We start from the raw sequence: 15084 nt of genomic DNA on the forward strand, positions 1-15084 counted from the left end.
GTTTTTCTTGCCCATATTTAAATCATACAAAGTTGTTGTTGCACGGATCATATGTAGCTCTACTACTTGAAATTCGTCACGAGTTTCCAAACATTAAAGGACAAAGACAGAACCAAATCCTATTTCAAGCAATAAACTAAACCACAGCTATCCCTGACAGATTTTATCATCTATCATTAAATTCATTCCTCACTTTATATTTTGTTTTGAAACCTAAATCCTGCAAATGGGTTGTAAATAAAAAACATTTTTAAAAACTTTCCTAGCAGAAAGGAGACAAACACACATTTCTGCTGCTGTACTTTAGATTTTGACCAAAACAAAAAAGAAATATTGTTAGATTCATAAAGACACAGCTTAAATTTTGATAAATTCACCACAGTGAATTTTAAGTCAAACAGATGTGATGGTTAAAATGCAGATTTTGCAAGTCAGTCACCTGATCTCGACCCAATGGAGCATGCTTTTCAGTTATTAAATACAAAACAGATGCAGAGAGACGCACAAGCAGCAACTGAAGGTAGCACAGGTAAACACAGTCATGCACATTGACATTGACATTGCAAAATTAGGATTGTGAATAAAAATTCCTAAACTGTTCATGCAAAATTTTTGTAAAAACTCTTTGAATTAAAACTGAAAGTCAAGACTTAAATCATATTTTTATTGTTTGATTTAAAATCCACTGTGGTTGTGTACAGAGGTAAAACTACAAAAACTGCATCTTTGTCTGAAAAATTATGAACCTCTTTAGTTTTAGTCCATGACTATTCAATAGCCATAGGAGGGCTTTTGTGAATATCACCCGTCTGCAGCGACTGTAAAGAAAATCAAACTCTTCCATTAGCTGAAACAAACAAGGCTTTGTTTTCTCACAGATGGTATTTGCAGAGTGCACTGACTCATGTCCATGTTTGAAGGAAAAGGGCAGTATTTGCATCCTGCACCTGTCAGTCCAAAGGGCCTGATGTGCTTTATAAACTGCACAGCAAGACTCTGTGGAGAAATTGAACGATATTGCCTGTACAATCAGAGATTTTTCATAATAATAAAGAAAACTATTGGAAATGACCTTTAATAGGGAAAAGGAACTAACCTTTAGAAAAAGAACAAATCAGCAGTAATCATGAAAAAATTAGGATGATGTATGGGAATAGTTTATATGTTACATCAAGTCTCCCTTTGTTCTTGCACATACAATCGAAGTGGAGGCTGCAAAATATACTGCTGATAGAGCAGTTTTTAAAGTGAAATCCAAAAAAATATTAGACTTTTGATCAATCTGTACTCCAGATCACACAACATGAGCCATGTGCCAACATTTTATATTCTGCGGTGACTATTTTTAGCTGATAATGACATTCGAACCCATCACCAGCTATCAGGAGAGAACAACAGCTAACAACAACACCTAATAGCAACTATGTGGCGTGATCTACTGGCAGTTAAACCCTGTAATCTTACAACTTAAAACCTTAAGAAGAGATGAGCTCTCGCTTGTCCTTTCCATTAAAAGGAAAGGACAAGAAAATTTGGAGAAATTCCTAAAAAAAAAAAACCATACAATGAATTGCTACCAGAAGTCATAGCATGCTATTCCAATCAAGCTGAACGTCCTGGTAATACATTTTGACATATTTTCACAACCTTGTCATGACAGATAAATAAATGTATTCTAATGGATGCTCCATAAAGTGCATTAAGTCATAATAATATAGGGGGAAAATGTAAAAAAAAAGTTTGCCTGCAGCCAGTTAGATTATACAACATTATTGCATTTTTTAAGCTCAATGAATTTTTACCCATGGGCAGACCAACCCACAGCCCATCCAGTAAAGGAAGCGATGAGTGAATATATTTGTGGGTGTCCTGTGTAATTAACAGGTCAGATACAAGCACTTATTACAACACAGACTGTAATATGCTTTTAATGCTAGCTTAGACTTTATCATTAGTCACTCTTAAAATGAAGCCAAAACCACCTCAGCCATTTTCAGATCTTTGTTTCTGTACCTGGATTATTTAATCCGTGTAAACTAGAGAAATCTGTGGTATTCTGTTTACATTCATTAATGCTCAATAAAAAGTCTTCTAACTATTAAATCAGGTTTATAAAATGTGCAATTGAAAAAAGAATTACAGTCCAGGTTAGCAACACTGTTTACTGTCTTTTCAGGATGTTTGAAGATAATTTAACTAAGCTTTTTTTTTTTACATAATTGATGACGCATTTATGCAAACTGGGCTTTGTCTGATAGTATCACTGAAGGTAGCTAAATTCTCATTAGGTGTTATTTATGTTGTTGTTGAGACCAGGCTATAATTGATTTAATTTGTAGCTTCTTATCACCTTAAACCACAGATCGGAGAAGCTATACAGTCTGCCCAGACATCAGCAGCCTCAGGCTGTGGAAATGACCTCTCTCTGGCCCACACCACACCATTAGGCACCTGATAATCCTTTAGCTGTAGGCAAAAGGAAGTCAATCTCCAGGGGAGCAGAGGAGGGGAAAGGAAGGGCGGTTGTATTCTCAGGTTGGGCTGAGCTGACTCACATTTTGCTGCTTTGATCAGCCGTCCTGTCTGTAATCAAAATAAGCAGTCTGCAAGGAAACAGTGTCGTACCACATGAGGGGCACAACAATTTCCACACCAAGAGTCTCTCAGTCAAGTGGAAAAAAAGGAACCTAGTGCAGAGAAGTTATTCAAATGTGTCAAATGCAAGGGTGTTGTAAAAGTTTAAAGGACTTTTGTTGTGCTATGTAACTGACTTAATCTAAAGAAGCAACAAGGGTTGGATTCAATTTCTTTGGATTACAAATCAGGATTTATCATACACAATGATAACAGGAAATAATGTGACAATCTTTGCCATACGAGCAATCAAAATTTGACATAAAGAATTTACTTTTTATTTAAGATGCTTTTCCTGCCCCCTCTTCTTTCTAATGTACTGTGTGTTAACGTTGGCTGTGTTTTGAATATAACTAATAAGCTGGGCAAAACCAGTAATGTAAAATGTATCTAATTAGTTAGCTTAGCCTAGCTTAGCTTAGTTTAGCTTAGCAAAAGCCCAGCACATTAAAACCATAACTTTTTTGTGGGGATTAAACAATCATGTTACTAAGTGAGCTCTAGAGGTGCTGGTAGGCAGCAGGTTTTGGTAGCTTCACACAGAGTTGGGCTAACTGCTTTGCTAAGTTAAACTGAGCCAAGTTACGCAAACTATCTGGACTCTGTCCATGTTTAATAGGCAGACACGAGAGTAGCATCAGTCTTCACACCTCAATAACTTAATAAGCTTAAGCTGAATAGCTTTAACTTTAACACAGTTTTACCAGTTGGAAATATATTAGATTTTAAGGGATTTACTTGCTATATATATTCCACAGCCACAGTTTTATGTATTGAATTTCATTTTGTAGCTCATCGCCCAAGCAAATACAAGCGCGATAAAGAATGTCATGCATTGTGCATTGTCTCTGTACGCACTGCAGTGCACCTCAGTGCGATCCAGTACAGATTTACTGCTTTATTCCTGGGGCGCCTGCACAGAAAAGTCATATAAAAATCTAATTAGAGTTTGAAATAATCCATGCATTAACAGCAGGAAGGCACAATCATTATATTTGTCAAGCTACTGCTCTGGTCTTTTTTCCACTTATGGTAGCAAAGACGCATGGCCCAGACAGCCCATTGTACTCCAGCCGATATGAGTTGTTATAGGGGCCAGAATGCAATGAGAGTCAATGATGTATCTAATCAATTGCTCCATCATGCCCTGGCTGATGGCTCGCTGTTACAGATGACTGGGAAGGCAGCCTTTCAACAGGGTCTGATTGATATCAGCTCCCGGGGGAAATTGCTACCGTCCATTGCCAAGTCGTGGTCTGACACTTTGGGCACAACGAGAGGGGAGAAATAAAGTGCTGTGGTAGCATCCCATATGACCCGATTCTGCCTCCCACTCTCTTTCCTCTTTCTATAGGGATAACTTGTCCCAGTTTTTATCTCGGGGTTTGGAGGATTTGCGATGGTGGCTTTGCTGCTTTCTCACTCAGTCCCTCTTTTTTTTTTTTTCCTTCAAAATCTAGATGTGAGGCGGAGGACGATCTATGAGTACCACCGTGTGGAGCTGACTAAGACAAAGATCACCAACTCTACAGCTGTGGAAATGATGCCTTTACCCAGTAAGCAGAATTAATAGTAACAGTTTTTGGTTTGAGCAAATTCTTTATTTTTGTATAGGCTGTAGACCTTTTCCTTGGCCATGTGTCTAATTGGCTATTGACTGCATAAACTGTTTCCTCTTTTTTAACCTTTCTCCACTGCAGCCTGCTTGCAGTTCACCAGCTGTAGCTCCTGCATCTCCTCACAGATCAGCTTCAACTGTAGCTGGTGCCATCGGCTCAACAGGTTGGATATAAGAACATTTTTACTCTTACAAAAGACATCTTTTATTGTCCTTTTCACATTTCCACCTAGTATGTTTTCACAGGCAATTATTGTAGCATCTTTACCTTACAATATAAAGCACCTCGAGGCGAATTTTGTTTGTGAATTAGCACTAAATTGAATTGAACTGAACCATTAAAACTTGCCTAGCACATAGGCAAAGTGCACATACTTTTTGCCTGTGTAAATAAGAGAGAATGCAGCAGCTAATCTTTTGACTAGGCCTTCAAAGGGGTCTCGTGATATCACCACTCTTCTTCTCTTTATGTTGGCTTCAGCAGTTTTAAGCTACACTGGATAATTTTTAGGGCTCCACATGGTCGAGCACATGGGGGCATTAAAAATGCACTGCAAATTTATGAGATTGTCCCTCCCTCCAGACTCAAACTAAAGGCAGGATGTGCCCTTAGCTGTGCCTTTGTTGGCTCCTAAACTGAAGCTGTCTCCTGTTAAACTAAAAACCTGTGGACACTCTGGATGCCTTTAAAAAGCAGCAGACCCATTCATCTTTTAAGACTTGCTTTTGAGGAGTTTTCATTGTATTTGTAATTTTTTTTCTCCATTTATTATATCCTTTATTTATTTTTACATCGTCATTTATCATAAAGCAGCCTAGCCCTAAAATACAATTCAATTTTCAATATAATTTTATTTATATAGCGCCAAATCACAACAGTTGGATTTGCATTGTAACCCTACAATGATACACAGAAAACAGAGAAAACCCCAATACTAAATACTAATACTAATAAATATGTAGAAGTTGTATAAAATATTTGTGCCTGCTGTGTAATTTTTGGCACTCACAGTGCCATAGGCAAGGTTTATACAAAGTTTGCTCAAGAATGGCCCATTTGTCTAGGAGGAGATGGTGAACAAACAAACACTATGATCATGATGATTGGTCAGTTAGGAATGATGCCCATGTCCAAACAATAACTAGACATTAGAAGCATATTTAAAGCGGAGCAGAACCCCACATGCCAGTATAAGAAGCAGCTGGTTGTGTTTGTTGAAGGCGAGTGCTGTCAGGTAGCCACTTTAAATTGTCTTCTGCTCCTCACTTCATGCCTGAAATCCAAAGTGACATCCCTTATACTCACAAAAAGGCATTTTACTACAATTGAAACTGGTACGTAAAAGCTAAAAATGGAGGTGTACACTGTATATACAACACTGTCTGTTGTTCAACACCTTTTATCATGAACGTGCTGAAGAAAGTTTTAATCTGACTTTTTTGGGTGGACCACAGTTCCATACATTAAATTGCTGAGTTTAACTCATTTGATTACATGTAAAATTTCTGTTTAATTGTATTATGTAAGCACAGTGTAGAACATTAAATGTAATGAAATCTGATCAAGTGAAAGTTACTTTATTGGTTTATCGGTCTTTTATCAGTTCCCAGAGTCAGAACCAGACACGGAGAAGCTGCATTCAGCTTTTATGCTCCTTATATCTGGAACAAACTCCCAGAAAGCCTCAGATCAGCTGAAACACTCAGTTTATTTAAATCCAGGTTGAAGACTCACCTGTTCTCAGCTGCATTTGAATAAAGCACCAAATCCACACTTTAAGCTTACATTTCAAAACTTACATTTAACTACTGATTTTATCTACTGTTCTGATTTTATCTGTTTTGATTTTATATACTGTTGTTTGTTGTTTGTTTGTTAATTAGTTAGTTAGTTTATTTGCTTGTTTTAATCAATTTTAAATCATGCTTTTTATTTGTTCTTGTTTCTAATGTCTCTGTAAAGCACTTTGAATCACCTTGTTGTTGAATTGTGCTATACAAATAAACTTGCCTTGCCTTGCCTTGCCTTACATTCAGTTATATCAGATCAGGTCAACTAGTAATTGGAAGATTGAATGTTAGATTCCCAGCTGCTTCAGTCTGCTTGCCAAAAATCCTTGGTCAAGATAGTGAATCCCAATCATCTGTGCTGTCAAAGAACAGTTCCCAACTTTTTAGCTCGCTGTCTCAACAAATTTGCAAAAGCTCTCTGGTTCTAGACCATCAGGACACACAAATCGCTGGGAGGGTTTTGTCAGGCAGCATTATTATATTTTATTATATTTTTGTATTTTCTAATTATTTTTGTAATTTTCTTTAGCTTTAGGTAAGTCACTATGGCCATTACAATAGAAACACAGACAGAGATTCACAGTCTTGTAGACATCCATCCAGGGCCAGGGGGAGGGAAGTCTGGGTGTCTGCTTAAAGTGCTGCCCCCCAGGACTGAAGCCTTAGTGAAAAGCAAGAAATGGATGGAAGGACAGACGATGGAAGTTATTTAATTTATTGGCACTATTATCAAATATAGCCGTGAGTCTAATTGTACTTTTTATTTCAGCCCTTCTTTTTCAGCTTTCTTTGACCTTTTCTCTTTTAATATTTTTAATTTATACAATACTTTGAGGTCTGTTTATCCATTACAGTTAATGAACTGTTAATTTTCCACTTAAATGTGCATTTATTGTTCCACATATCCACTGACTACTGCAGGATCCCCCACGTGTACACTTCAAGTGGGTCTAGAGGGACTTGTTGGTAAAATTTTATCCAAACATATATATTTGGATCACAGATTTACATATAGTAATATAATGTGATTATTCTGAAAAACTTGTGTGTTAGGTTTTAATTTAATCAGGCAGCTTCACATTTATGCTACGCAGCAGTGGTTGTAGTCTTTGGAAGAGAAAGCGACTCACTCCGACATTCATTCAGTTCACACCTGTTCTGCCAACCTTTGCTCTACTTTTTATCATTTCAAACAAAAGTAAATATTTGAGCTGCTAAAGAAGTGTTGGCGTTCCTCCCCAGAATTTCCTGACAGCTGAAATGTGAGCTGTGGTGGGTTTTATTTTATCAAATAGAAAAGTCTGAGCTAAACAGACACCGAGGATAGATGGTGAAGGAGTTTATCTTCCCTGTAAGTTAAGGAAGCTTGGACCTGACTGTCAATGGGTGTCTGCTTTTCTGCACTTTTATTTTGTTGAAAATATTTTCGGAGATTGTCGTCAGTGTTTCGGGGGGTTTGCCGTTTGACCTTTCGAGCTACAATCGCTTCTTTTCCTGCGGCGCTGCATTTTAAACTCCTTGATTAGTGAGCGTTCATCTGCCAATCTTTTCCTTTGGACTAATTATTTATTTGGAGTACTTAATGAAATGTGTAGCTCTTCTGCTCTGTCCGCTGGGAATTGTTATTTTGGACTTCGAAGGGGTATTGGGAGTTGACTTCCCCTCTGTTTTGCATTTTGAATGCCCTCCCCTTTGACAATCTAATTTACAGTTCAATGATATGAAAAAGTGCTTTTCTGTTCAGCAGTTTATGGATGCGGTGGAGAGATACTGTACGCCTGTAGCAGGGATCTCATTAAGCAGCATTTTAATTAGCTTTCCTACTGTGTTAATATCTAACTGTTCAGCATCACTCTGCCCTTTGTATCCTTCAGCCATTTCCTTTGAAAAAGGCAAACATGCTTTAAACACGCACTAATTAAAAACTATGGCAGCCTCGCTGGCTCTGGGGGTTAATGAAAGAAGCTGAAATTTAAAGGGGACGTCCCTAACAGACTGATCGCACCGTGGAGTGCTGTGAAGGTGAGAGCCTGGCGCCTCTTTCATGCTAAGTTACAAGGTGAATCAGTTTGCTGTGGCTGATGTGGACTAAAGCGGGTTAATAAAGCATGACAGACATTGCCGTGGACTCACAGTGGGCCGTACGTGCCAGAGCCTCTGAATGCTGATGTGCTTAGAGGTGCAGGGATTTGTTTACCTAAAAAAACACAGCTGGTGTGCATCACAAATGGGTGTTAAGGAGACGAATGTTGAATTTTAATTTGTGGTAGCCTCACACCAAATTGTTCCTCTATAGTTTTTATGTGAAACGGCACACAGGCTCACCAGTCTGAGATTTTAGATCTCAAAAGTCCTGCTTTACTTAAAAGTAAATTCTAAGCAAAGTTTACTAATGAAGCAAAACCAAAAAGTAATAAACTACAGGTGTGTTTTCATTAATCTAAGAGTAGCACACACGTTTTTATTTGCACCTGTTCAGCTGCTCATTAACCCAAATATCTAATCAGCCAATCACATGGCAGGAACTCACTGCATGTAGGTATGTAGACGCCAGAGGATAGCATCCACTGCTTTGAGCTGACAGGAAGGCAACAGCAACCAAGGTGGGCCGCCACCCTGGGTTCCACTCCTGTCAGCTAAGAACTGGAAGCTGAGGTTACAGTTTTTACAGGCTCACCAAGATTGGATGATAGAAGATTAGAAAAACATCTGATTTGATGAGTCTTGATATCTGCTGCAGCATTCAAATGGTCGGGTCAAATATTGACACAATCAAGTTGACAAGAAGGATTTACACTTTGGGACCCTTAGCACCAACTGAACTTTTTTAAATCCCACACTTAGTATTGTTGTCCATGTCCATCCCTTTATGACCACAGTGTACCCATCTCATGATGTCAGCATCAAGCACAATTATCTCATACGGGTTTCTTGAGTTCTCTGTACTCAAATGGCCTCCACAGTCACCAGATCTCAATCCAACAGAGCACCCTTGGGATGTGGTAAAATGGAAGATTCACATCATGCATGTGTTCAGCCAACAAATCTGCAGCAGCTGTGTGATGCTATCATGACAATATGGTCCAGCGAGACTGGTCCAAGAGTTAAAACTGTTTTAAAATCATGCTTTTGGACCTTGTTGAATATGAAGAATAAAGGCAGTTCTGAAGGTAAAAGGGGGTCCTGGTACTAGCAAAGTAGGAAAGTGATAAACTTCCTATAAATACATTTCTCTCTAAAAGTAAATCACTGAGAGCAGAATGAACTGTCACCATCATCTAATGTTCCCTTTATAATGTTAAAGTAATACTGCTCTCAGGGGTAAACAGCCTATGCTGAGAGAAAACTACAAGCTGTTGGCAGAGAGCTTGTAGTTTTCTTCTAGGACCTTCCACAGTGGGATAATCAGCGAGAGAGAGAGAGAATTATCCTGACAGACATGTTCTGAAAAAGATGCATCAAAATGATTTGATTATATGAAAATTTAAAGGGTTAAAACAGTTTTATAATCATTTCTGTCATGCAAGGAATGACTCCCTCTAAGAATGAGTCAGAATGAAACCTAATATCACGATCCAGCCATCCTGCTGTGATTGTTGAAAACCTGAGCAGAAATATTCACCTCATGGGTTTATTTATATTTAAATGAAGCACCTCAGCCCATTTCTAATTAAAGCGCTGTGGGCTCGCTGTCTTAGATGGCAACCGGCTGAAATGGATGCCATTGAGAAGAAACAAAGCCACGAGCTCCTTTTAGAGACAGGTTAGACCAGACCTGCTCAGTAATATCGCGCCTCATTCTGGCTGCTCCGCTGCCCTCTCAGGGGGGAAAAGCAGCCGGGGGGAAATGGGGGATTAAGCAGAGGAATCTGTCTCGCCTGATTGAACAGATGGAGTGATTTTTTTTTTTGGGGATGGGGGTAAAAGAAATGGGATGATTAGAGAGGTAGAAAGATGAGAATGGACTTCTTCTGATAAAGTCATTACCATAACAATATGTTCTCTGGAGAAATGGGGCCTGCTGGGGATGCATGAGATCCTTTTGGGCTCATAGTGTCCCTGCAGCACAAAGCAGAGATGCCACTGCTATCGTGCTTTGAACTGCCGTGTTTCTGCCTTGCGAGCTGGTCGTAGGTTGTTTTTATCCGTGTGCATGTCAGAGCGAGTGGGTTTCCTGCTTTGCATGCTAACTTTTTCTTCCACACAGAAAATCCTTTGAGAGCGTAGACAGACAGGATGATGGCGAGCTCACCAGCAAGCGAGTTATAATTTTTATCCTTTACAGCAGGCAAGATTAGTAGCTGTTGCCTCGATTGCTGTCTGTCTTTTCAAATTGTATGGTTACGCATAGTTGACTCAGCAGGACCCTTATCCCAAGGCCTCATGACCCCTTGAACTTCCCACTCACAAACCTTCGCACTTTCCCCTTTAAGCTCCTTGAATCCAAAGCTCAGAGGGTGGCAGGGAGTGGGAGGTGTAGATATTTTCTTCCCAGCTTGCTTCAAAGTCGACAAACCTGAAAGTATTATTGAGCTTAGCTTAAATTACACTATGAATGTTTAGAGGGAGCACTCAGCTTCGTTGTACTTACAACCATGAGGAATATGACTCAGCTTGGAAAATAATTATGCAGCGCTTTTTAGAAAGCCTGACAAGAGCCACAAAGAATCTTTTTAGGCTTGAAATGTGAAATTTGGGGATAGACTGTTGGCCTGTTTGGGATAGCAGCATCCTGAGTTTGATTACAGTGAGAACTTTTGTTTCATTTTAGTCTTCCTTTTTCCTTTTCCACTTTGTTTTCCATTTCCATGTTTTCCAAACAAGGCATAAAACTCAGAACAGCTTTATTGGTGAGGCCTTGCAACAAAACAAACTTAACACACGTCTGTAACTAAAAAACAAGGACAGGCTCACGCAGATAATATATACACAGGAGTAGATCGGATACATTTGTGGAACACAGCTGAACAGAATCTGACTGTCGAGACAGGGGAAGCAAAACTGAACATCACACACACAAGACAAGAGACTGTCAAAATAAAACAGGAAGTAACACACACTGAGACTCAGACTAAGACAAGTGAACTTGAAAGTGAGACTGGGGTTAAACAGACATGGAGACATAACAAACCAGGGACACAGTTGGGGAGACTGGACATAGAAAGCAATGAATTAGTGCCGTCGGCGTTAATCTCTGTAAAATGACGTTAACGCCATAACCGCATTAACGCTGCAAATCTCCGTTAGCGAGTTAACACGGATCGCCCCGTGCGTGGGGCTGCACGGCGATAACACGTTAACAAGCTAACCGTGCTAACGCTCGACATCACCATTCAAAAAAAAAATATTTTTTTGTTTTTTCATTTGTAGCTAGAAATTACTCTGCGAAATTGGATATGACAAAAAAAAGTTTTGTTCATACATAGCACAACATACTGTATAATCTCTTTTAATTCTGTCCTTGCAACTTTGTTGGAGTTATCAGACAGCTCTGACCACCGGTGTGCAGACCAACTAATGCTTGGCCATATATACTCTGGGTTTTGATTTAAAGCAGGCTTGCAGGCAACATCGAAGCTCTTGACTTCTGGTTTTAAGAGTAATGTATCCTGCTTGGCTGTGATGGGTACCCTACAGCAGTTGTGCTCCAAACACTGTTAGTTATTATAAACAGTTAGGATGGAGCCCCTCTGCTGGATTAACTAAATCCTGACTATGACTCTAAATCTTTCCTGCTTTATGTTTTGTTTAAAAAACGGTGTATGTTAGTGTGTTCTGAAAATCCTCAACTTTGGTTACACTATATACATACACTATAATCCCACTCCACTTCCACCTTTATTAGACTGACATATGTGCTGTTTCCTCTGCTCTCAGATGTTCCACTGGCTTTGACCGCCATCACCAGGACTGGATGGACAGTAGCTGCCCAGATGAGGTGAGTGTCACAATAAGCAGCCTTTACATCATCATACCTGATAGTGATTTCGACAGTTCAGGATGGTGAAACATCTAAATCTGTATCAGAAACATAACAAAATGTCTCATCTTTCAGACCAAGGACAAGATGTGTGACATCGCAGACACTACGTACCTTTACCCTTTCACCACCACGGTTGCTGCCAAAACAACACCCAAAGGGAAGGAGGCCACTGCGGGCAGGGAAACACCCTCCACCTCCCACCCCCCCACCAGCGTCCCCACTGAAGGTGAAGTAGAAGTAAAACGTTGGATCGCGGCCACAGAGCATATTGTGCTGTGATCGATGCTCCATTCTGGCGAGATGTTAAATGAAGTGCATGCTCTGGAGCTGCTCTTTATTGTTATTGATGCATTTCCTGTTTTGCAACATGCACAAGACACACATTTTGTTTAAAGAATACATGAATATGTGCTGCAGCTCTCTACTTAAACAAAAACAAATGTTCCAGATGACAAGCAGCGGAGCGCTGTGCTTGTACCAACTTTTAAAGAAGCAGATCGAATTAGGACAAATCCCACCGGTCGAAAATGGAAGCACCCACACAGACCTGGGATCATCTCACATTGCTAGCTCAGTCTCGGTCTTTCATGCCTAAGAATGTGACAGATCTGTTGACACTTAAAAATATTCTCATCCCTCTGTTGTTCTTTTCAGTCATTTTTCAGGTTATTTATGAGGCGTTTTGCTGTTTGACTCTAAAGACTAATTTTCCTTTTTGAAGCCTTAACATGAGTATATCAGAGGGACAGCTCAGGCTGAGGTGTTTTGGACGTGTGCGGAGGAGAGATAGTGGATATACTGGACAAATGACGTTAAAGATAGAGCTGCCAGGTGTGAGGAAGAGGAAGACCACAGAGAAGATTCATGGATGTCGTAAAGGAGGACATGCAGAGGACTGGTGTGACACAAGAGAAATTCAATACAAACAATATAGAGCATTTTCTCTGAATTAACCAAAAATGTCTTTTATACATAGAGGACATTTTGGCTACCAGAACTTTTCCGAACATACCAGAAGATAACCAGTTCCAGATCAGGTTACCATGGTGATTTAACCAGGTTAAAAAGAGAGCCGCCTTCGCGATACTAAAACTCTGACTTAAAGATCACTAACCCGTTAGCGTTGCTTCGTAGCGCACACCTTTGATCAAAACACAGGTGTGTTGCGCCTCCTTTCGTGAAGACGGTATGAACAAACGGTCGCTATGGATCATTGCATCACACACATTTCCTCAACTTGTGCAAAGGTCGAGAAAGTCACGTTCCTTTAATATTGCACCGCAAAGTATTGAGCACATGATTCAGTGCAGGGAGATGAATCCACACCGCATAATCTCCGAGTTATTTAATGCAAATCTCTGTGGAGGCAGCAGACAGCAGTCTTTTGCTGATGATAGGAAAACGGCCAAGGTGTCCTCTGGAGTTTGTTTACTCCCATTTCTTCGCCTCCAGAGATGCCAGGGTTACGACGAGTCGGTTGAATTTATCGTGCCAATTTTCGTTCGTTCGTTTCCCTTTGTATATTACCTTTAAACGTTTTATTTCAGTAAACAGCCAGTTTATCTTAATCAGCTCCAGATGTGAATCGTAAGTGAATCAAAATGATAGGAAAGGCCCACCTACCCTTGTCTCTATGTATGTCACCGTATAAAAACACTGTTTATTTTATTATATTTTTCATACAGGTAAATCTCATTGAGACGCGAGGTCTCATTTCTAATCAACACTAAAATCACACAGCTGGTACATTGTGTGGTGGTTTTTTCAGTTGTCTTGCTTCCATGTGATATTTTTTGGAGCTCTATCTTTATTCAATTAAAAATCGTACCTTGTACTCATTAATTAATTAATGTGGGTAAAAAAATTATAAACGTGTTGGAGTAATAACTAACAACATGCCAGTACTCAACCCCATTTGTCTGTACTTAAAAGACCAGGCCAAAAATTTGATGTTTACTTGTTCAAGTGGCTCAGTAATTTCCTGAAATAGCTGGGAATTGTAGGTTTTAGTAAACACTACTCTGTGTTGTGCAAAACGCATTTTTGTGGCTATTTGGAGGAATTTAAGTCATCAGGATGGTGTGTCGCTCATAGACTCATGATAAACTAGAGTGTCTTTGTTCATTTGTGTTATTTTTCCATAGCTTTTAGAAAGTAAACACATAGGAATATGACTTGAACAGGACGGAGTTTAAGTGATCTGCCTCGCCTGAGGGGACTCGATGGAAAAAAGGTGTAATTAGGGCTCTCTGGAAGTTTTTTAGTTAATGGTGTGGCTCAGTAAACACAGCAAAACAATCTTTCCCAGTCTCTTCTATTGGCTCGTGCGAGGTCAGGGCTTTGTTTGACCTCAGATGTTCTGACTTTAAAGTCTAAGATTAAAGCTAATCATGTTCTTGTGGGTTATTACTCCTTTACAGTGAAACCCTCAAAGTGTCTTGAAAGTCTCCAGCTTCCTGCAGCAAATTCTTGTCCATTTGTTTTTGTCTGTGCTGTTCTCGTTCTGTTCATCTCTTTTATTTTGTGCTTCTGGACGAGCTTTAACTGAGTTTAAAATTTTTATTTTCTAACAACTAAATCTTAAAAATGGTCCCCAAAAGTGTAGTTAGACTAAAAAGACTTTCCAGTGCATGTCTGCAGTGTTTCTGTGCTCTACGTCTCGATCTCATTTGTCCTCCATTTTTAATTTTTTTATTGAACTTTCTACATTAAAGTCTGGGTTATCTTTTTATTTTGTATTCCCCCCCAAAAAAGAAGCATTTCTTTCATGGCTAACTCCGGCAGTGGCCGACCTTTTCCATCGCACACCCATTAATCATGTCGTGGGGGCTGAGTTTAAATGTCCGGGCCATCGCGGTCGGGGTGCTCGACGCGCTGCTGTGATGAGGATAGATGCGGTGAGTTCACGAAGGGAATGGGAAAAACGCCTCGCTGTGAGGCAAAACACAACGAGTTGTCCCACAGATCAAACCGGGGCGTGGTGAGAGGCCTCGCAGACAGCATGAGGAGTAAAATGCACGGCGTGCGTATGTGTTAGTATCTGTGAGTTCAGGAGGTC

At 39.7% G+C, this 15084-nt stretch overlaps 1 protein-coding gene across 1 annotated transcript in view; it reads left to right on the forward strand.

The window, feature by feature from the left end:
* The window catches only part of plxdc2b (plexin domain containing 2b), a 117115-nt gene that overhangs the window by 89479 nt on the left and 12552 nt on the right, over positions 1-15084 (forward strand). The window contains exons 8-11 of the mRNA XM_026179804.1: positions 4095-4190; positions 4335-4416; positions 11921-11981; positions 12099-12252. Coding sequence (XP_026035589.1) covers positions 4095-4190; positions 4335-4416; positions 11921-11981; positions 12099-12252 — 393 coding nt within the window. The remainder of the gene's footprint in view (positions 1-4094; positions 4191-4334; positions 4417-11920; positions 11982-12098; positions 12253-15084) is intronic.

This window comes from Astatotilapia calliptera, chromosome 9 (assembly GCF_900246225.1).
Source record: "Astatotilapia calliptera chromosome 9, fAstCal1.2, whole genome shotgun sequence".
Lineage (NCBI taxonomy): Eukaryota > Metazoa > Chordata > Actinopteri > Cichliformes > Cichlidae > Astatotilapia > Astatotilapia calliptera.